The 23216-nt window shown below is 42.0% G+C and overlaps 1 protein-coding gene across 18 annotated transcripts in view; it reads left to right on the top strand.

Moving 5' to 3' along the window:
* Positions 1 to 19875, top strand: part of sorbs2a (sorbin and SH3 domain containing 2a) — a 67608-nt gene extending 47733 nt beyond the window's left edge. For 10 of the 18 annotated variants that reach the window (XM_036000952.1, XM_036000951.1, XM_036000958.1 and 7 more), the window contains 19 exons: positions 266 to 316; positions 445 to 661; positions 1894 to 2008; positions 4822 to 4893; positions 6607 to 6663; positions 7350 to 7399; positions 8303 to 8478; positions 8858 to 10690; positions 11702 to 11781; positions 12063 to 12160; positions 12538 to 12652; positions 12779 to 12907; positions 13268 to 13462; positions 13932 to 14948; positions 15884 to 16582; positions 17289 to 17369; positions 17614 to 17651; positions 17969 to 18075; positions 18566 to 19875. In XM_036000952.1, coding sequence (XP_035856845.1) covers positions 266 to 316; positions 445 to 661; positions 1894 to 2008; positions 4822 to 4893; positions 6607 to 6663; positions 7350 to 7399; positions 8303 to 8478; positions 8858 to 10690; positions 11702 to 11781; positions 12063 to 12160; positions 12538 to 12652; positions 12779 to 12907; positions 13268 to 13462; positions 13932 to 14948; positions 15884 to 16582; positions 17289 to 17369; positions 17614 to 17651; positions 17969 to 18075; positions 18566 to 18627 — 5192 coding nt within the window. In that variant the 3' untranslated portion in view covers positions 18628 to 19875. The remainder of the gene's footprint in view (positions 1 to 265; positions 317 to 444; positions 662 to 1893; positions 2009 to 4821; positions 4894 to 6606; positions 6664 to 7349; positions 7400 to 8302; positions 8479 to 8857; positions 10691 to 11701; positions 11782 to 12062; positions 12161 to 12537; positions 12653 to 12778; positions 12908 to 13267; positions 13463 to 13931; positions 14949 to 15883; positions 16583 to 17288; positions 17370 to 17613; positions 17652 to 17968; positions 18076 to 18565) is intronic. The other 8 variants (XM_036000955.1, XM_036000954.1, XM_036000956.1 and 5 more) reach the window with 8 other exon arrangements.
* Positions 19876 to 23216: the final 3341 nt, after the last annotated feature.

Below are 23216 nucleotides of genomic sequence, written 5' to 3'. Positions count from 1 at the left end.
AAATAAAGATATATTGGAAATAGTTTGAGACATGCTGAGCTTGTGGATTAACAGAGGGGAAGTAGTTTCTGCTGCTTGGGTGGTTTTGATACTTCTCTCCGCTGTGAAAAATGGTCACTATTGGAAACTACTTTGTAACTGACTGTGTTCAGTCTGACTTAAGGTGCTGTTCTCCCAGGAGAGGAAACTACACACTTGTACCCTCTGTACCATAAATGATGTTTGTGCATTTATCCCAAGCACTCTTTGTTCCTTTTCTTTTTAGACGACGACTATTCTGACACATACAATGCAACATATGCGGTCATAAACAATGGTGAGAGATGTTTTATATATAACTAAAGTTGTCACACAATAAGTCATTTCTTCCCAACCCATTTGTCTCGTCCCGCTTGCTCTGCCTCAATACTTCTCCCTCCAATGTCTCCTCTGTCCTGTCAACAGATGACTACAGCCTGTCATCTAACACCACCTTGGCCCACCCTGCTCCCCGGACACACACGTACAGGCCACTCGCCAAAAGCCCCTCGGACAACGGAGGGCATCTGGGCCCTCGGGAGCCTTCGCCGTCCCCTGTACCCCCACCACCACCTCCACCCATGCCATCTCTCCTCCAGCTCAGGGCCAGAGACAGCGACCGCGAGAGAGACTCCCCTGACACGTAAGACGAGCTTTGTCTCATCTCTTTCGTTTAATTAAGCTTGGCGTCAGTTCATGCAGGACACGGAAGTCATACGCCCGCTGATTGAATTATCATTCCTGTCAGACGCACACCAATCACAGCCGTTCTCACATCAAGGTGGTCCTTTTAAATGTGACTCCCTCCTCACTGAACCCTGCTTCACTCACTTACTGCTGCTGATGGCAACGCTTGGCCTCCACCACCCCATGCTCCACCTTCCTGGTTCAGAGTCCTAACATGACTCAAAGTTTAAAATGGTTTTCAGTGTCTTTCTTTTGGCTCACTCTTTTTTTTTTACCCACGGGGGTTTCTGCATGGTGCTCCCTGTTTGAGCTTAGCATGCTGCTTGGCTGGTCCAGGGAGCATTATCAAGAGCGGAGTAGGGGTGCAAGATATATCGACTCAGTATCGTTATCGCAATGTTATATCGAAAGTGTCGTGATAAGTATGCAATATTTAGTTTATTTTGTGGAGCACTGCGTCCCGTCCGTTGGCTGTGTGGCTTAGTTGTGTTTGATTTAGAGCCCGCTTGAAACGCTGTAATGATCATGTTTCATTGGCCAGTTACCGTGCCACTTGCACATGTTAGTCCACGTCAGCGCACCACGTGTGTGCATATTTCGACAGAGTGCATTGTCTACTGACAGTTGAAATAAACCTTGTGTTGTAAGAAAACATTTAATTTGTTAAGAATCTATTTTTATGCGTTTTCCGTAACTTTTGTAATTTTACATGTTTAAAAATATCGAAATGAATATCGATATTGCAATATTCATAATTGATATCACAATATTCATAATCAATATCGCAATATCACATTTTGTCAATATCGTGCAACCCTAGAGCGGAGCCATCAGCGCCAAGCATAACTCTATTTCCATTTCTTGCAATAAATGGTTACGATCTATGACAAGGGTGTTCCTGACTGAATTACACCTTATTAGTTATGAAATACTGGCATTCAATTATGGTTGTATAAGCAATCAAAAAGACATTGAAATCTCCACCACTTGTTATGTACGTGAACTAATAAATGGCATGGAGTATATATTTATTATAGTAGTTTATGTGCATTTTGTGAATTTTCTTTTTTGGAGCCCCCTTAAATTAAATTAATTTTAAAATTGTGCTAAAAGATATCATTGACGGATTCATTAACTCAGGGTCTGGCTGTTTTCTAAGAAACATGTTTTGGTTTTTTCTTGCACCAGGAATGAATGGGGTCCTCCCAACAGGAAAGTGGACACACGAAAGTACCGCGCAGAGCCTAAGAGTATTTTTGAGTATGAGCCTGGAAAGTCCTCCATTTTGGAGCATGAAAGACCAGTGAGTATATTTAAAAATGTTCTTTCATTCGATTATAATGAACTCTGACATTGTCCTGTTAAAATCCACTGAAAGGTTGGTAGCCATCATCACAGTACTGCCCTCCTTTACATTTGAATAACCTGTGAGGCCTGGAGCCTGGAGCCAATCTGGAATCAGCTCAGGCTGTAAAATGTATTCTTTATAACATTCAGAAGACGTGATGCGTGCTTCTATTTTTATTACTTTGACAGTGAAGGGGTTTCTGTTACTACTGTTGCTTGTTATTGTTCAGTAAAAGATTAATTCTGTTGCTGCTCTGTTTCACTTTGGAGCTAAATAGAAAGTCCATTTCTTTACCGTTCTTACTTAATGCATTTTCACATTATGGGCTTTTACATGGACTTTTTTTCCATCAGACACAGTGTGGGCGTTAAAAAAGCGAAGGTTTCCAGTGCTGCATCCTCTAGTGACTGTACTTGCTGTTCACTCTGTGTGGGGTGAATGACAAAGCAGACAGCAGAGATAATTACTGCGTAGAGAGAGGGCAAAAATAATCGACATAAGGTATCTGAGATAAAGAACAGGATAATGGAGAATGTGTTATAGATGAGGAGTCTGTTATGTGGGAAAAGATTTAAAAAAAAAAAAAAAAAAAAAAAAAAGGTTTCACAGATGTGATGACTGCAGAGAGCTCTCAGGGCAATAATGCATGAGTCAGTTCCTGAAAAGGCAATTAAAGGAGAAAGCTATAGAGAATAGAAGTGAACCCACGCTGGCTGTCTCAGGCTCTTTATAAATGTTGTCTGTTCAGAAGCTTTTTTATTCTCCACTCTTCAAGGTAAGAAATGGCACCCAAACATCCTTTTCAGTGGTGAGGTGTCCATTTGGTATCCAATTATGAGCCATAGCAAACAGAAATGTTGTTCTGGCAATCTGTTTAATTTCTTTTTTTTTCTGTATGGGTCCACAGTACTTGCGTCATTGGCAGTCTGCTCTAGGCTATCACTTTTTTTACAGGGTGACTCATTTATCTTGAAGCGGAATTCTCTTTTTCGCAAGAGAGATGTAACACCACAACACCTACAAAACGTCTCCTGGCAGCGTTTCATTTGCCGTAAAAACTCTATTTCCACGTGGGAATGGGGTTAGGAAGAGCAGACAGAGTAGTAAACCAATGCATCATCTCCACAGTTAAAATGACAGTAAACTGAATAAGCCTCTTGACTCTCTTGACTACAGGGCACGGTGAAGTGTGTAAAAGAGAGAAAGCTGTTGGTTTAAACATGCAACAGAAAAGAGTAGATGATTAATTTGCCACACAGAAGTAAACTGTGTCTAACTGTGTTGCATTTAAATATTTACATCCCATCTGGCACGGTTTATTGCAGGTTGATTTAATATGAAAATCTATCTCTCTGTGATACAAAGGAAGTGTTTGGCGGTCTATTGCATCATGTCACATCAGCAGAGATAAACTTCTGCTTCCTGAAGGGGAATCTGTCCATCGTTTAAATGCCATGCAAATGCAAAACGCAGTGGAGAATAGAACGTGTTTTTTCAGCCAATAACATTTAGCAAATTGTAAAATTGGATGGCAGCCGTCGAGCCTAAATATGAAAGATACATCTCAGTCCTGAGCTCTAAATGTAAATATTTGTAAACCCGCCTTTAAAACTGTCTACATTTTTAGACATGAAGGGGTCAGGTGTGCTGATGGGGATAACTTACAGAGGGAGAATGTGGCAGATTTGTTTGATGGCAAGACAAACTTAAATATAAATATATAAACTTTATTTGTTTAGCCTTTTAACAACAAGGCAATTCACGGTGCTTTACATATGACATAAAAAAGGCATTAAGACAGGATATAAAAGAAACAAAGTAATATAAAAAAACGCATAAATCGGATTTAAAAAGAGTACAATAAAATATGGTAATTTCCTTATTTAGAAATATGAACTGCTAGGCCAGTTTCGTGGGTTATAGCACTGTCCTCGCTGATGTTTTACCTGTTAATCAAAAAAAGCACACAATAACAGAATTTTAACTCTCTTTAGGTATACAAGTGGGCAGCACTTGGCTCAGTTGGTTGGCTGGCTGACTGTGATACCATACTGCAATGTAGAAGGGAAATGTACTGTACACCCATGTGAATAACCCCTCATGTATTTTCCAAACAGTTCTTCAATATATGTCCTGTCCACTTCTTCTTAACTATAATGAGCACCTCTGGTGAGAATGTGGCCTTTCCCTGCCACTCTGCCATACTGCATTTAGTATTCTATGCACTGAGAGCCTACACAAAGGTGTGGATAATGAGATTGGGGGTTAAATATGTAATGCTCAAAGTAACGTGCTGATTTTCATTATCTGTCACTATGGCCGAGAATAAAGCAGTGGTAATGAGATTCTGTCATGGGATTTACAAAATTGTCTGCCTCTTCAGTCCTCAATGGTGACAAGAGTTAGACTTAGCTTATTTAGTGTATACAAGCTTAACTACTATATATACTATACTATAATATGGCACTATTGTACACTGCCTATGCCTACCAAATAGTTTGGTTTCCCTCATGTTTTGTGATTACTGTCAAAGTAATTAAAGTAGTGAAGCAAAACATTCTCAGTAGGATTTGTCAATAATAAATAGTTCATCAGCTGCTTTCGTCCCCATGAGCCAGTCTAAATCTTCATCCTGTGCCCATCTCCCTGTGCCACCTTTGTCCATTCCTAACCATGAGGTCCATGTCTCTCTTTGTGTGTGACTTCTTTCCACACTATCTTTCTTCTGTCTTTCTTCTATCTCCTCTCTCACTGTCATGATTTCCCAGACCTATGATGACATAGATTTAGAGAACGAGCCTTGGTATAAGTTCTTTTCCGAGCTGGAGTTTGGGCGGCCGGTAAGTCAGGGCCATAGCTACTCCCTCAACCACAACCCTGCCGTAGGCATACACACACTTTCTCCACTCATGATTTTTTTTTTTTTAATGCCTCCACCAATAGACTGGGTGGCGCTAGTTGTTTGGGCATGTGGTACTTGTTGGGTGCTGTGACCCCCTTCTCCCCCCCACCCTTGTGACAGGCTGTGTTATGTCTCTGCGTTGCTGGGTTTTTCGGTCTTGTGGCTAGCAGGCACTGAAATGTTCACGCACAGACCTGGATCATTTTATTTCAGGTCGGTGTTGCATCTTGCCCGAAAAAAAAAAATCAGGAAAATAGGTTAAAAGGCAATGTGCTCCAGATGCTTTAGATGGCTGACTTTTTGGCTGGTAGAGCTGCACAGAACAGTCCATCAATCAATCATAACATTGCCATATGCAATATATAGGCCAGTTTAATAAACGGTAACTAATTTCCTTTTGTTCTGCATAACAGTCTGAGTCTGTGCAGTTTCTTCAACATCTCTTGCACATGCTAACATCAATCAATCAGCCTTTTATTTACCCCGTTTATTCATTTGCTTATTTATTCGTGTCTGCTTTTGTTTATGTTCACTTTCCCTGGAGCAATGCGCTGCATAATTACAAGCTAAATGCTGTAGTGCCCTCTGCTGGATGTAGGTGGTAATAACGTCCCAGTGGCTCAGGGCAGGGTTTGCCTCTAGCCACAGATCTGGGATCAAATTACCCCAAGCTGACTGATTTACAACGTGTCATGCCTCTGTGCTTGCCAGGGCATGACATGAGGTGATGATTTGTTGGGCTTATTCAAAATGTTCAGGTGAAAATGTCACATCTGGAGCTGGCATGACTTCCCAGAGTCATGTTGGGCTGTGTGTTGAGATTTCTACCTGCAATATTTAGAATGTTTCACACCACTGAATAAGCCCTTAGAGTGTAGATGGTTTGGTTTTGCTACATGCACTGACTGGTCCAGCTAGGACAGAATCTCACGGTAAGTTCATTGTCTGCGTGTATATTTTGCTGACAAGTCGCAAGGAGTGTTGACCGACTGAGTGAATAATAGTTTATCTGCATTAGTAAACCAGCACTAAATCACAACATTTGAGAGTGCAATCCATTGCACTCTCAAATAAACACAACACTGCAGCTTGTGCTTCACTCGGCTTTCTGCTTCACAGCTTGCTCCCACACTCTGCATGTGTGTGTGGTACATGGGCACATTTCTGTGTGTGTGTGTGTGTGTGTGTGTGTGTGCGTGTGTGTGCGTGCAGCATGCGTGTGTGGTATAAAGGTTGGTGTAGTAGGCCTAATTTATTATAGCATTGATATACTGTAGTTTTTTTTAGATTAGCCTAGAATTAAAGCATCAATAGATTAGAATGTGCATAAGAATGAATGTGTATAACATGTAGGTGTGTGTGTGTGTGTGTGTGTGTGTGTGTGTGTGTGTGTGTGTGTTAGTGTGTATTGAGTGTATGTAGATGTGTGCATTGTACATTCAAAGCAGATGTGCAACGTTTGTGAACTAGTCCATCTGTGGTTACTCGGATTCTCTAACGGGTGTCACTCTTACCACATGTTTCTTGTTTTTTTTGTTTCTCCCCATGATGTCACCACTGCTTCTCCTACTTCACCTCATTTTCACCTTCTTCCTATTCCTCCTCCTCCTCTCCTCTTCCTGCTGCTCACTGCTGCTGCTTGGGGCTCAAGCCTCCTAAAAAACGGCTGGATTATAATCCAGACATCTCCGCTCGCCAGCGCATTGAGGTAATCTCACATTTATGAGTGTTCCAGTAGTGTTGTTAATCTCACAATTTCTAACCAATCATAGGAATTTAAATCTATATTGTTAAGAATGTGAGATATGATTGCTTAAAATTAGTGTAATGTAGTGTAGCACCATGTCAGTGCCATCTCATGTCACCATATCAGCCATCCACCGCAAAATGAGTATTATGTTGCTTTGTGAAGGCTGTTGAACATATAGCTTTGAAATGCTGTTCTTTTCTTTGCTTCTGATTCTATTGTGTACTTTACTGGAACACGTGTTGCTGTATCCAACATTATTGTGTGATGGTATTTGATGGTTAGCGTATCCTCAGAGAGACCTTTGCAGTTAAAGACCCATTCCAGCTGATCCATGCCAGATTTTGCAGGGCAGCATTTGCCCCCTGAGCTCAGCTCATAACATCCTTTGCTATATCACCTTTGCCATCATCCTCCATAGCAGCCCAAGAGAGAGCAGGAATTTATCTTCACAGCTTACACCGGTAGGCCTCTTCTTGCTCAGGTGTGCCATGTGGAACCAGCATCCATCGCACCTAACGCTGGGGGAGCGTTTTGAGTGTGGCACAGCAACAACCGCATGCAGGCTCTGCATTAGGAGCTGTTCTGCCTTGAGTCTTTGTTCTTCCGGACCTGACTTTTCTCTTTTGTTGTCTGTCCTATTTCAGACATCCCTGCACATCGCTCCTGCTGACAAGGCTCCGGAGAGACCTGCGAGGTAACCTCTGTTCCTTTTATTTTCCTCTGCATCACCACCCTTCCCCCTCCCCCATCCTCTCAACAGCCGTGGTCCTTGTTGTGAAACAGCAGGGAATCAAAACTGCTCTTTCTTGCCTTGACTCTGGTGCAAAAAGCTAATGTGTCTGTAATTAATGACGATTCTGCAAGGATTAGTGTTTGTCTTTATTTGCTTTTGCCACTGAAGCAGGGCACTTTGCATCTCCCTTTCACTAACTGAGCCAGAATAAATTAACGCAGCCAACCTATTGATTCTGCCCTTCAACTCCTATCCTTAGCCTCAACCCCCCCCCTTCCTCCCTTTCGTCCTACTCCCATTCACCAATGGCCTGCTTATTCAGTTGCATTTTCTGCGGTTAAGAAAGGGCAGAAATGGGACGAGATGAATAGGCCATGCAATTTATGTAAGTGACATTGAGTGTGTTTGTTTTGAACAGAAAGCCCATTGGGGATTTAGACATTTAGTATAAGACAAGTTACAGCAACTCTGTTGTCTCATCTTTTCTTACACACGGATAATAGCCAAGTTCTTTAGTAGGATGAGCTTGAATAATACTTAAAAATGAGTACACAAATGACCATGAAAAAGATGACATGATATATAGTTAATTTGTCTCTTATTGGTTTGGAAAAAAGATTTTTTTTTTTTTTACTGTTTTTACACAGTTCACGAAGGTGATTTCAGGTGTTAAACACCATTAACTTGTTTATCCTAAATAAAATACATTTAAATTAAACTTATTATATTTTGGTCTATACATTGTTTGTATACTGATATCCTGATAATACAGGAAATATAGTAAATAGAATGTACAAGACATTGATAGTACCTGAATTCAATGTGCCTATTGCAAACTCTTTGATGTCTGTGACTGTGTTGCAGTGCTGCCAGTGACTACAGGAAGAGAAGGAAGTCTGAGCCGTCAAGTTCCCAAGTGAATGTCCAGTCTCAGAGCAGAGCTGTAACTTCCCCTAAACCAGTGGATGCCTACAGACCCAGCAGCAGCTTAAAGAGACCTGTGGTTCGTTCCTCACCAGCCTCACCCTCCAGAGCCAAAGGTACACACATATACACACAAACCCTTCCTTTTCACTTTTTTTTTTTTTTTTCTCTTTGTATTTCTCTTTTCCCTTCTCTTCCCCAGACTGTCATCATATGGGTGTACTGTACTTACCACATCACCAGAAAATCAAAGATTTGTTGTCATTTGTTGTGTTTTTCACAATATAATGTCTGTCTGATGTGGTCATAAGTTTCCTTGATTTGTATTGGTGGAAGTCTGAAGAAAAAACATCAAATCATCTTTTTTTCCACCCTTATTTCTCCTAATTTTTCTCCCTGTCCCCAGCTCTTCAACCCTTTAATGGGTATATTTGCTTAATATGCTTTCCTCCTTCTTCTCTTTCACCACGCTGCTTTCTATTGGACATCTGAAAGGTGGGGACGCATGCAACATGTATCCAAACAGTTTAAACTCCCCAGGTTCTTATCAGCGCCCCTATCTGCCCCCCGTCCCCTCTGACCCTGTCCATTGCCATGAGGATTCCAGCCAGGAAGGCAGCTCCTCCTCCAAGCAGTCTGTCTGTTGTAAGAACAGTTGGCCGATAAAATGCCAGGATGCAGAGGCATGGAGCAGTGTGGAGGAGGTACCGCCCATCCCCGGCAAGCTCAAGTCACGCAGCTGTGATGACTTACTAAACGATGGGCATTCTGGCTCAGGCGGGCGCAACGCCACCCGCTCAGAAAGTGCTGGGTCACTGGTTTGTGATGGGAATCCCTCAGGTTCGACCGGATCCATCTCCACTCGCTCACTGCCTCGACTCCACCGGCGACGGGCACACGATTCACCGGGCTTTCTCCAGCTCTATCGAAAGATGCACCAGATCGACCGAGCTCAGCTCATCCCATCTGAAGTAATTCGCTCGGTTCGCACTCGCATCCTGGAGCTGGAGCGCCAACCTCACCTGCATCGGCATCGCCTCTCTCCTTGGACACCCTCTTGGGGCATGGAGGTGCCACGCGATATGGTGCCAACCCGCATTTCTGCATATGAGCGCCTTATTCAGAAGTCCAAATCCATGCCAAACTTGGGTGATAGTGAGGTGCCTTCAGGCACTACCACGCCAGGTGGCTCGTCATCTCGAGCCAGCAGTGGTGGCGGTGGCACACCCAGTTTTCCAAAACGCCGTTTTTCAATAGAATCTTTACTAGAGGAAGACAATAATAACAATAATGGCAACAGTGGAACAGTACCTCACACCATGGCTCACTTGCATCGACCTCGTAGCCCACCTGAGGGCCAGCCTCGTGTTGGACCGGAGCCCGGTCGCGGGCGGGCCTTTCCTGCTCCTCCTGTTCCCCAAGGCCCACAAGCCAACCAAGACTACTCTGACAGTGAACAAGACGCTGTTGCGTCAGACCTCAGTGACTTCATCCAGGTGGAGGGCTCCTCATTTTGCAGTGAGAGTGACTTTGACCATTGCTCACTAACCTCCTCTGAGAGCTTGTACGGCTCTTCCACCCTTCACCACCACCACCACCTCCGTCATCACCACCACCATCACCACCACCACCCTGGTCACCAAAGTCTAGGCCAGAGCCAGGGCTACCAACACCGCCACCTCATCAGCTCTTGCAAAGGGCGCTGCCCGGCCTCTTATACCCGTTTCACAACCATGCTGCGCCATGAGAGAGAGAGAGCGCGCCTGGAGCTCCAGAGGCCTTCGCAGCAGAGCCACAGCAGCAGCCATTCCCAAATCCAAAGCTCACAGTCCCAGCAAGCGATGTCCAAGCTGGCCTTCCTGGTCAGTCCAGTGCCTTTCCGCAGGAAAAAGGGCTCACCACCTACCTCTAGAAGAACCAGTGGTGGCGGAGATGGAGGTAGCAGACCCAAGTCCAAACAGGCCATTTATGATGCACTAGACGCAGCCTTGAGAGACATATACGAGCACATTCAAGCAGAGAGAGGCCACAGAGGAACTAGGGCACCTGATGATAGCATTCTGAGGAGAATACTGGCCGAACTGCTGCCAAATGTGCCTGAACGAAGCTCGTCATTGCGGGGGAGGAGGGGGTGTTGGCATGGGGGTCAGTCCTCTGCATCTTTGTACCCAGATGGGAGCCCCAGTGGGTATGCCTCACATAGAGAGGGTCCCTCCACACCACGGCTGCAGTCACCAATCAGTGCCTGTTACGGACGCCACACAGACACCTCAAACAATAATGAATATGGAGAGGAGCAGGGAAATGGGAATGGTCTCTGTTATTCAGGTGGAGATAATACACATGTCACACCTCAAATATGCACATGTACACTTTGTCAAACCTGCACATAGTTTGTTTCTGCATAAACATACACACATATACATGCATGCATACTCCACACCTCAATATCTCTTTCAGTATTGCATGGGCTCGCCCTATTCCTCTCATTGGTCAGCGGATACATCCATAACTGTGCTTTTCTATATATTTGTATGACATTCAGTAAGACCTGTTTACTGTAAATTCTCAAGTAAAACCAGGTGTTAAAATAATGGCCCTATTTTGCTAGTGTCAGCGACTAAACACTTGTTCCTGCTGAAGTTTCACATTAAAGGTCTGCTACTAAAATGGGAGGATATGCCCTTTGTGCTACTGGAAGCCTAATTTGAAAAACAAATGCTGTCTCTGCTTGACAGTAGCTTAATGCTGAAAAAAAATTGGCAGTTGGAGTTGCAGTAGGAAAAATTGGAATTAAATGAGTTAGAAAGAGAAAATCACAGTGCAGTCTGTAATTGAGGTAAAGAAATATTTGAGAATTTACAGTATTACCCTGGTTGGAGTAAATAAATGTGAATATTCATCTGTTTGTTTATAATTATATTATTGTTTTGGTTGTAACATTTATCTGTTTTGCAGATTTATTTATGGAGTCGTTTTATAATCCCACAATCGTATTCAAGCCATTTGCTCTTATGTTCATGTTTATAAATGGTTTTATCATATTTAGTCATTTTTGGGCTGTATTCCCCTTTGTTTCATTTTGCGTTGCAGATCTTTTTGACTGCATGTGTCATACTGTGGGTATCGCAATCACCTTGTTTTTTCCAAAATAATGGAAATAAAACACACTTTTTGACCCTGAGCTTTTATTCCCTCACTTACCTGTTGGAATGGCGTCATCACTGTACCATCCAGAACGTTCCCAGAGCATGTTTTTGTATTGTGAGCATGCATGGGACATGATTGTGTTTATTATGGTAACTCCTATGACCTTTCTTATGTCTCTGCTAATCACAGACCAGGATGTCTCCAGGTGTTATTCCACCATGGATGGACGCCACACACCCCAGAGTAGAAGACCTACTCCTGACAGAGAGGTACAACACTGAAGCTGATTTCTAGAATTCTCAACACCAACGTGCACTTCATTAGGAGCACTAAATAGGCCATTTATTTCTTTAAAATAATTTGAAAAAAACACCTGGTATGTTTGGCACCGTAAAAGTAAAAAGTTCAGATTGAACCTCAACAGGCTACTTTGTTTTTTGTCTTTAGCATCACAATACCACGGCACAGTTACATTTTCTCCACAAATATAAAAAAAAAAGCTGCATTTTATGTTTTGCCCAGCTTTCTTTCTCTCACTCTCATCTCCTAGGTCTCCCATAAACAGATGACACAACTTATTCTGTTCTCTCTCCTCCATCAGAAACAGCCTGCGAGAGCCATTTATGATTTTAAGGCACAATCAGCTAAGTGAGTACAGTAAATGCACAGTGCTTGGACAAGGAAGCCAAGCTTTAAAGCACGAATGCCTAACCGCTTATCACATCTCGACTCATTGCATTCAATGTTATGATTTCAGATACTTGTGCATTTCACAAAGTCAAAGTTTCTTTTGCTTTCTAAGATAACTTTATCGTCACATCCTAACCACCACACCTGGATGGCTTCCGCTGATTTATTTTATGCAGTCTTTAAATATATGCATGAATAAAGCTAATTTTTGCTGTACTTGGTCTTATTTCATTCTGGCTGATGTTTACATGAAATAATTGTGCTGGTTGAAATGGTCAGTTCATGTCTTCTTCACACCTGTGTGCTGGCACTTTGATGACATGAATGTGTTGCAGGGAGCTGACATTTAAGAAGGGTGATGCATTGAACATCATCCGGCAAATAGACAACAACTGGTATGAAGGGGAGCACTACGGACGAGTTGGGATATTACCTATATCGTATGTAGAAGTAAGTGTGCAACTGATAAACTGTATGCGAGGACCGTAGACGTGCACCATTTTGTGTCTTATATGTCATTTGGCTCTTTGATTTCTCTCCTTCGACACACATTTACACTAATGCACACACAAACAGAAGATGCCATCCTCAGAGAAGCAGCAGCCGATTCGTCCTCCTCCGCCAGCACATGTCAGAGAGATCGGAGAGGGAATAGCTCGCTACAACTTCAATGCTGATACGAACGTGGAGCTGTCTCTCAGAAAGGTAGCCTGTTTATTGTTTGGGTGTAAATGAAAAGCTGCAACAATTTAACTGGTTTTGTAATGGATTATAATTAGGAGGAACTCTACTGTTTGGAGTTTATCTACTGGACTTTGAAGTGATTGTAGAAACTCTAAAGATGCAAAATCTCTTCAAATTATAAAAAAAAACAATCCAGATGTAGTTACACGGTTCCCACCAGGCAGCGATGATATGTTTGATGTGGTTAAAGCTACTGTGTAGAATTTGAGAATATCCTGCCTTCATTAAAAAACAATACAGTGATAGAAGGCAATACATGTGACAAAAAAAGTCCATACAGTGGCTCTAAGTGTGTGTGTGTCTGTGTGTGTCTGTGTGTAGGGTGAGAGACTTATTGTGATAAGGCAGGTGGACCAGAACTGGTACGAGGGAAAGATCCCAGACACAACCAAACAGGGCATCTTTCCTGTGTCATACGTTGACATCGTCAAGCGCTCCCCGGCCAAGAGCTCGGCCCACCATGTAGACTCACATAGTTACCCTGGCAACAGGACACCAAGCTCTACACCCATCAAGGTAGGAAAATCACTACAACAATGTGACAATAGAATACAATATACCAATACAATAGAGTAACACAATTCTAACCAGCAGTTTGTTTTAAAGTGCTGGTTAGAATAAAGCACGTTGAGCTACTTTTATAAATTAATTGACTCATAATTTGTGGGTATTTATTTATGTGAACGTGAGTATTGGTTATTGACTAACATCACAAATGCTAACAAATATTTTACATTCTCAAAAAGTAACATGTAAAAAAACAGTTTGTTAATATATTTAAATAAATACGTAAATATAATCTGCATAAGGGAGTCAATACAGCCTTTAAGCTCTGTTTAGCCCTCAAATGACACACACACACACACACACACACACACACACACACACACACACACATACACACACACATACAAAACACAGTGTACTCTGTGTTCCAGTTTTATAAATTACACTGTTCCTTCTTTTTCACTTCACTTTCATGGAGCCTTTCTACCATCTACCTCCATCCTCCACTACTCGTGACCTGCCCTCCCCTCACCCCCTGTTGAGAAGGCTTGACCTGCAAGCTATCACCAACGAGTGGCTGTCTCTCACGTTGGACCCATCAGGGTCTACCCCAGCTTGCTCCCTCTCAACCACCCCTGTACCGCCCACACCACCCCCTCCCCCCCTCCCCACTGACCTTACACCTTTCCTAAAGGCTCAGGAGCCCAATGCGCCGTCACAAAGAGGCTTCGCCATGCTGCCCCAGAGGTTTCCCATAACTCCTCCTTTTAAAGAAGGGAGACACAGTTTAGGTCACACCCCCCCTGCCGTGCCATTCTCTCAACCACCTCCACCTCCTCCTCCTCCCCTTCCTCATTCCTCATTTACCTCTCCATTGCCTGTCTCTTCACTGCGATACAACAGTGGCAAAGGAATAGCCCAAGCATTACACATTTTTAAGCCAGAGGTTTTGTCCTGCACAGTGCCAGAGCCAATAAAGTCACCCACACAGGTTCCACCACGGCACAAGTCAAATGTGGAAGTACACAAAAGCAGCATAATCCCTGAAGTTGAGCTGCAAGTAAAAGACCCTTATGACGAGCTGTTGTCCATGGTTCTGGATGGTTCTACCAGTAAAGACGATGCTTACTTTTCAAGATTGTCTTTGGTAGATTCCCCACCAGCTACGCTGACCGATGAATCCCAGAACAGGTTTACGCTAAAAGTAGAAGGATCCCATCAGCCAGCAGTGAAACCCGCAGCAGTCACTCCAGCCAGCGACTCGGCAGGCAGCGTTCGGTTAGAGGGGCAGTTTCACAAGCCTATGACTATGGAGCCACTACCCATCACTTGGGGAGGGCATTCAAAAACTCTGAACGAGCAACCAGTCGAGCCTCAGAGACCACCATCGGTGACAGGAAGGGGATATACTGAGTTGTTCATTGAGGAAGAGGATGAAGCTAGAGAGGACAGAGAGGAGGACATTAAAGGTTTAAATGAGAGACTCAGTCCACAGGTAGAGCATGGTGTGAGCTTTGAGAGAAACACTACAGGGCCCTGGAAGGGAGATGGAGGGAAGTGTTTTAAATCCGAGAAAAAATAGAACTACTTTTGCCTTCTTTTAAAAGGTTTGACACAAAGGTCAATGTACTTGTGTCACGCAGCCACAAGTCTGGATGCATTTACAGGGAAGTAATATGTTATATAACTAAAATGTTTAATGATCAAGGCATCTATGGTGACAGATGTTTCCTAACAATACTGGAGATTGAGGAGTGTGTTAGATTACCTGTTTTATACCCTCATCTACAGCAGTGCATGTGACTTTGTGCAGAGTGAAACAGTCTTTGTGTTCCATAGGCCTTTTTTTTTCACAGAAGACATTTTGACGTGTCACAGTAGGAAAGTGTAAATTGTCAAATTAATATTTGCTGATTTCCATTTAGCTGCTTCAGTTTTAAGGTCCTGGCTCACTGTCACACTTCCATGGCTTATTGGGACACATGAACATTCTGTTCATGTGCCATCGATAATGTTTTTAATAACGCCTGCGCTTTTCCTACTATGACACAACTGCTGTGAAAATAACCTATATGTTTATTAAATCATTTTTGATGCTGCTATATAGTGGGTCTATTTCACACCCACAACGGTGAACAATTAGAGTAGTGCCCCACATGGTAAACAGGGAGTGATCTCAAATGTAAGCGTAAGGATAAAGTACTTTACATGAGAGAGGGAATTTTTTACATTTTATTCGTGCATTAACAATCAAAGAGGAATTGCATGGACACTCAAGTCTTAAAATATCACTATTGCACAGCAAACTGTTGTTTTTTAAAAGCATGCATTTAAAATATTTTTCTCCACGTCCTTTCCTGGGCTCAGTAAAAATCCTCAGCATTTAGCTTCTGTGACTCAGAATTGATGTGTGTGTCATTACCTCTATAGGCTGATGTCTCTCCTTCCACTTTGACACGGTTTCCTCCCCCCGGCCTCCCCTCACCCTCCATACCACCACCTCTGACATCCTTACCTGCCCCTTCCTCTTCTTCGACTTCTGCTTTCACTCCTTCTTCATCTTCTACTTCTGCTTTCACACCTTTATCTTCTACTTCTTTAACTCCTTCATCTACTTCTACTTTCACACCTTCATCTTCCATTTCTTCCTTTACTCCTTCGTCGTCTTCTATTTCTTCGTTTTCTCCATCATCTTCTTCTTTTACTCCTTCATCTTCTACTTCTTTTACTCCTTCATCTTCTATTTCTTCTTTTACTCCTTTGTCTTCTTTCTCCCGGTCACAACAGCAGGATCGTAACACCATCCCTCCCTCTCCCCCTGTCTCCCCTCGGCCCCCATCCCTGCCTCACCTCATGACATCGCCGCTCCCTTCAGTCTCTCCCTCTCCGCTCGTCTCCCCATCTCCTTTTCACTCCTCTCACCCCTCTCCAAACGTTCCCTCACAGCGCTCTGTCTGTCACCCCCCAAGCTCTGTCTGTCTGTCTCATCTGGTCACATCCTGCCCCAACTCAGAGTCGCCTATTCCCCTTCCCACCCTGACTCCCACTAAACCCGCCTCTCCTCCCCTCGCCACTCCACGCTCTTCCCCAACTGTACCCCATCCAGGATGTAGGTCTCCCAAGGTGAAGGTAAAGCTGGAATGTGGAGATGATGGCGTTGATGTAGATTGTGCTTGTGGTGCCAAGGATTATGAGAAGAACTCATCTGATGATACCTTTCTCTAACTTTTGTGTCGTTGACATTACTGAGACTGAGACTATGGTTGAAGTGATTAGGCAACTAATCAATTGACAGAAAATGAATGGACAACACGTTTTCAAATCTGATTAATCGTTTGTTATTTATGCGAGGAAAATTATGTGACAATTTGATGCGTTTTTGTTTTATATCATTCTAAATTGAGGTTTTGGACCGTTTGTTGGACAAAAATACAATCTGGTAAATTGTGATGGGCATTTCTCACTATTTTTGCTATGTTTAGTAACTAAACGATTAATCAAAATGTGTCAACAGATTAACAGATATGGAAAATAATAGTTTTTTTGCAGCCATAGCTGAAACTACTACGTCGTTTGCACCCTAACATACATTGTGCACTATCCTGTAAGTGATATAGTGATGATTTATGGACAACGGAAACATTCTTGTTCTTGCTCGTGTTGGTTGTACTGTGGTGTGTTTAGGAGGATTGGCATTGGCATGCTGATGGATTATGTTTTAGAGCACGTCATTAGCCTTTGTGCTTGTGTGTTCAGCTCACAGTGAAGGCTGCTGACTCGTTTACTGTTGAAGATTATCGGTGTGTTGCTTCTGGTCTTTCTGCCTGTTAAGCAGGATCCAGTTGTTGGCGGTAAACCTCCTCGTAGCCCCATCTTGTTCCGGAGGTCCTATCTGTCCCCCGTTAGAGGGCGAAGGGTAGGGGGGCATGTCTTCATTCAACCATGCTCATACTGTACACTAGTATTTCTGCTTTGAGTGTTTGGTTGGTCTATTCATGTTTGTTTTTAAAGGATTTTGGTCAAAATTGAAATTATACCTTATTCGTCATAAGCGACAACATTGGACAAGTCTTACCCTTTGACCTCCTCAAACCCTAAACAAAAGCCTCACAAATACCAGATTTTAACTTTCTGTCTGTCTATTTCTGTCTTTGTCACAGCGATTAGTTCAGGATGCACTCCGTGGTGGAGGAGACCCGTAAGTTATACATTTTATTATTCCACTGATTCGCTGTTATCCAAGGGGGAAAAAAAAGATATCTCTTAGTGCTAAACTGAAGGCTTAGCAAGGTATACAATATGTTTAAATTGTTAAAAATATGTTAAAAGTTTAACTTTTTAAAGTTTTTTTTACATTTGCTTCATTGGTTTAACATTTAAACACAAACAGATGGAGAAAATACTGGATAAAGGAGAAAAAAATGATCATATTAAAAAAAAAAAAAAAAAAAAAGTGTAACATTACTGTAGAATATCAAGAAGAATGTCAGTTCACCATGAGTTTTTCTAACACAGGTACCAGGCCGTGTACAACTACGGGCCTCGCAACGAGGACGAGCTGGAGCTGAAGGAGGGCGACATTGTAGATGTGATGGAGAAGTGTGATGATGGCTGGTTTGTTGGTAAGAGGAGGGACTGCAGGGTTGTGTAGTTATGATACTAGATACATTTATCTTACAGAACAGCTGGGCAACAGTTGTACACTATGAACAGATACAGTAGGTCAGATAGACGCTGTAACTGTATATCCTGGGTTTGTGGTCTGGTTGGCACAATGATGTAGGGGTATTGAGCAAATATCAACAAACCGAGGCCACTAGGTGGCACTGTGATCCCACCACATATTTACAACATGACGCTCAAGTCAACATTATCCTGCACAGCTGAGTAAGTCTGATGGCCCTGAGAATCTGCTGCCGTGTAAATCTTTACATTCTTTTAGGAAGAACTTGCCCTTTGAAGGTGTTTTCATGCGATTCAGTTTGATCTCTAGGTTTGGCTGGTTTCCAGACTGCAGTGAGCTGGAATAAGATCAGTGACTGCTGCTGCCAAGTTTCAGCCAGAGTTTGGAAGCACTGACAATCTCATTTTATTGCTCTTTGTTTTTGAAAGGAACCTCCCGAAGGAGCAAGTTGTTTGGAACCTTCCCAGGGAACTACGTGAAGCAGCTATAATGATGATTCCAGACTTCCCTCCGCCCCGCTCTGGCTCCGCCCCTTTCTGTGACACATCCGTCGCCCACAGCACCCGCAGGACACCACCTCCCAACACTGGTCGCCGCCCCAAGACCTGTCGCAGTTGTGTGTTTGCGTGTATGTGTGGCTCTTCAGCTTCACACAGACAGAACATTTAGCTCTAACTAGCCATCTTTAATGGAAGACTTCTATGAAATAACGTTTTTTTTAATCTTATCTTTTTATCCTTATTTTTCTATCATGGAGAACCCAAACGTTCGTGCTCCGGTCAGTGACCTTTAACTTTTGACTGTAATGGAAGGATATCGAAGGAACTACGCAAACGGTCAATGATAGGAAAAAGGGCACCGCAGTGATGCTTTTCTTTCTGTTAAAGGGCAGTTAGATCACCACGATCACCTTTTTCTTTTTTTCTTTTTTTCTGCAGTATCTCAAACTTACCATTTCATTTCAGTGTTCAATTACAGATATCCCCAAAGACATTCAGTGCAGAGAGTGTTGTAAAAACAGCATTCCATCAGCAGACGAGACGTGTTGAAGGGATTGCAGCCGACTTACACGTGGAAAAGAGTGTGTGCATGTGTCAATGTGTTGTCTAAGGTATTGATTGGTTGATAAGAATTTGGGGATATGAAAGACTATCATTAATCATTATTAAGCCACCATTTCAAATATTGCAAATGTGGAAGTGTGAAAAATATTGATACTGTTGCACTTGCTGTCTAAATCTGATACATTAGATTTAAAGTATTAGATTAGAGAACACAAAAATATTTCCGACTTCTCGGTTCTTCATCGTCACACTAGGATTGATGCACTTTAATGGAACTTGAACACAATTTTGTGTTTGTTTTATCTCAAATTTCACTTCAGATTTTACACACTAGACGTTAATATGTCTGTCGGGGCTTTTGCTGTGTATTGGTCATGTTTGGAAAGTGTATGCAAAAAGGTTACCGACCTTTTTAGGTATTATATTTATTAGAGGACAAGTGCTGGTCGAACTATGACGATTTCAGAAAGGAAGGAACAACAGGATGTTTTTCTAATATTTTTCAACAGCAGCAAACCCACATTTGAAGGATTGTTATTGTATTGTATCATTGTCCAGATAGATGCTGAGTGACCGAATACACAATAGTTCATGGGCTATAATTATGCCATAAGTCATGATGTTTTATGTTGAATTATTTAAGTCAGATGCAGGATTAGATAGCATTTTATCAAAAACCTTCAGTCATTTAACCGCAGACTTCGGTGGCATCTTTTAACCCTGTTGTCAAAGTAAGCAGCTTGCTGTTTCATGTTATATACCATTTGGAATTATGGGCAGTTTCCATCTTAGTCATGCTCAGTGAATATGATTTATGTTTGTTTTTTTCTCACAACAAAACAATTGTTAAAGCACCTTAAGATATATTTTGTTTTATCATTCATTGTCCTTCACGTCACCCCGTGTCATCCACTACTTCAGCTGGTGTGAGAACACTGTGTGTGTGTGTGTGTGTGTGTGTGTGTGTGTGTGTTTGTGTGTGCGTGCGTGCGCTTTTTGTAAGCCTTTTGTATGAGAGCTGTAAAATGGCCAACATCCACTTGCTTTATAAAGTCCGCTTTTTCTCACCCACCATCAAATTTGGTTTCCTCTCCTTCTTTCTTCACATTATTCATCAGTGGTGCTAATTTCCACTTTTTCAAAGTTAATATGGTAGCCAGGCATGTAGGGCTTTTTTTCTCTCCAGTGCTTTGTTGTTTTAAAAGTGAGTGACGTATTTAAACTCAAGTTACTGTAGTTAGAGTGAGTACAGTTGGTGATTGCTGCCTTACATCCAACTCACTAATTTAATAGCCATGTATATGTAAACCTTCTGTGATGCAAACAATTAATTTATGCATATATAGTCTAGAAACCATCAGGAAAGTGTGCACAGAATGATCACAAACTACAGTGTTGAGACATACAGTAAACCTTTAGTCTGCCTTTGATACATTAGGAACACATTTAGATTGAAGACATGAATTTGACCCCTGATATGTTTATACATGTAATGAAAGTGTTAATCCTATACGTTATTCATGTTAATATCAAATTCAATGCACACTCTTGGACCTAAGTATTTCTACAATATCTTAGCATTTGTTGGATGATTTTATGGGGCTGTATTGCTAATAAAATCCAGCTGGTAGATGAAATATTCCCAATTTATTTTTTTTCCTTTCACCGTAACAGAAGAGACAACATCATTTGTTGATGACTGAAAAGGAAATCTCATTTATGATGTTCAAAGGTTGCAGAGTTTTTAACCTCTTCCCTACCATTTGATTCTAAGCACTGATTATACATTATTATTCTCCCGGTTTCACGCAATTCCACATATGGACAGTTGGTGGCGGTAAGGCAACAAGGCTTTGCAGGTGTAAACGCACAATGCTTTGGGTGAGAAATGTTAAATGTAAACAACCATTTGTTGGGGACTATAAATTAATAAATACTAATAACTCTTATAAATTAGGTGCTATTTAAGGCATTTCTTACTGCTACCTTCCTACTGGAAGGTAGCAGTAAGAAAAAGAAAATAAACCACTGTGCCCATGTTCATAGTAATTAAGGAACATGTTACCTAGTGAAACAGCGTGGCTCATTAAAGTATTTTTAATAGTTTTTGGATAACAGTGCTCTATGGTACAGAGAAATAAACTATAGGGCATATCAGCCTTTGACAATACAGACAGTGCTCAATTATTAATTGTTAATAGGATCAGTTAATTGTTAGTTTGGGTCTTTTTCATTGAAATGGTTGATGATAACAGAAATATAAAATTTTACCAAACTTGTTTAACTTATCAGCATCCAACAGTAATGTATAAGTGTACTCCAGGGTGTGTCAGTATAGCGTGACATCATTGTTGGGCATGGTTACAGGTGCAACACACTTGGAACTTGGACTGTAAAGATAACGGACGAGGCTTCCGGGTCTGACAAGTGAAGCCAATGCGGAAGTGACTTAAATCTGCATTCTATCTAATTTCCAGCAGGGGGCGACTCCACTGGCTCCAAAAAGAAGTTGTTATTTTTAAAAGTCAATGGGAAAATGACCCTACTTCTTACTTGATTTATTACCTCAGTAAACATTTTCATAATAAGTTTATGGTCTCAAATGCTAGTTTCAAATCTTCAATACAGTGTGGTGTTCATTTAGTAAATTATGGTCCCATTTATTTTAAAAATGGCAAGAATGGCAGGGGATGCTTTAGGACCTGTCAATCATGACAGAGCTAACCATGGCTCTTTGTACATTAAAGGTCCTATGACTTGCTGCTTTTTGGATGCTTTTTTATAGGCCTTAGTGGTCCCCTAATACTGTATCTGAAGTCTTTTTCCCGAAATTCAGCCTTGGTGCAGAATTACAGCCACTAGAGCCAGTCCCACAATGAGCTTTCCTTATGATGTGCCATTTCTGTGTCTGTAGCTTTAAATGCTATTGAGGAGGAGAGAGGGGGGGGCAAGGTGGAGGGTGGGGGTGTGGCCTTGACCAACTGCCATGCTTCGCTTGTTTGCAAGCCATGATGTCTCTCTTTCTCATGGGCGGGCCAAATTCTCTGGGCGGGCAAAGCAGAGAAAGTGGAGGTAACCTTTCCCCTTATGACGTCATAAGGGGAAGATTCCAGATCGGCCCATCTGAGCTTTCATTTTCTCAAAGGCAGAGCAGGATACCCAGGGCTGGGTTTACACCTATCACCATTTCTAGCCACTGGGGGACCATAGGCAGGCTGGGGGAACTCATATTAATGTTAAAAAACCTCCATAAAGTGAAATGTTCATGCCATGGGACCTTTAAAATAGCCGTGAACTTGTTTTTGGACGTTGTCCGTGTTTTCATTTTAAACGTTGAACCTCTCACTGTGTGTTTTCACTTCATCAAAGTTAATTGGAACATTTTTGTTGCATAAAAATGTCAAGTTCAGCATTCTGCCAACCAAGCTAGCTAGCTAGCTACCATTAGAGTTAGCTGGTAACTAAAGGGAATTTGTTTGCCGAATGGCGGCAGTACCTGGAGGTCCGCGTTTCCCAGCCAGAAAATCTCCACTGGATGACTCGCGTCAGAAGGGTTGAAAATCGCTACCTTTCCCTCTTTAGCGTTTAGCTTAGAGCAGAGCTTTTGCAACCATAAACAACACTGGGATGGCCGCGTCGTCCTCCCCTGCGCCACCCTCTCGTCAAAAATCATCTTGTCCGGTTTCAAAAAACCAAGATGGTGAAATTGACAAACACGAGGTTTCAAAACAGCAGTCCACTACGTCGACTATTTTTACAATCTATGACTTAATTTTAACCTATTTGAGGTTTTAGCATTTTTTTTGCACAATTTGATAAATGAATAAAAGTTAGTTTAGTTACAAATTCATGTAAAACTTAAACTTGACTTAAACTTTACAGCCTAATCTCAGAAGTATGTTTAATGATGTTTGTAAAATACCAAAATAGGCCTTGCAGTGTAAATAGGCCTTTAATGTACATGTCTTTCACAGGTTTAGCATAATATTATTATTACAGTACATGCTTAGGCACT

Source organism: Sander lucioperca, chromosome 4, assembly GCF_008315115.2.
Source record: "Sander lucioperca isolate FBNREF2018 chromosome 4, SLUC_FBN_1.2, whole genome shotgun sequence".
NCBI lineage: Eukaryota > Metazoa > Chordata > Actinopteri > Perciformes > Percidae > Sander > Sander lucioperca.
Note: the sequence above shows the minus strand (reverse complement) of the source record. Positions and strands in the feature narration are given on the sequence as shown.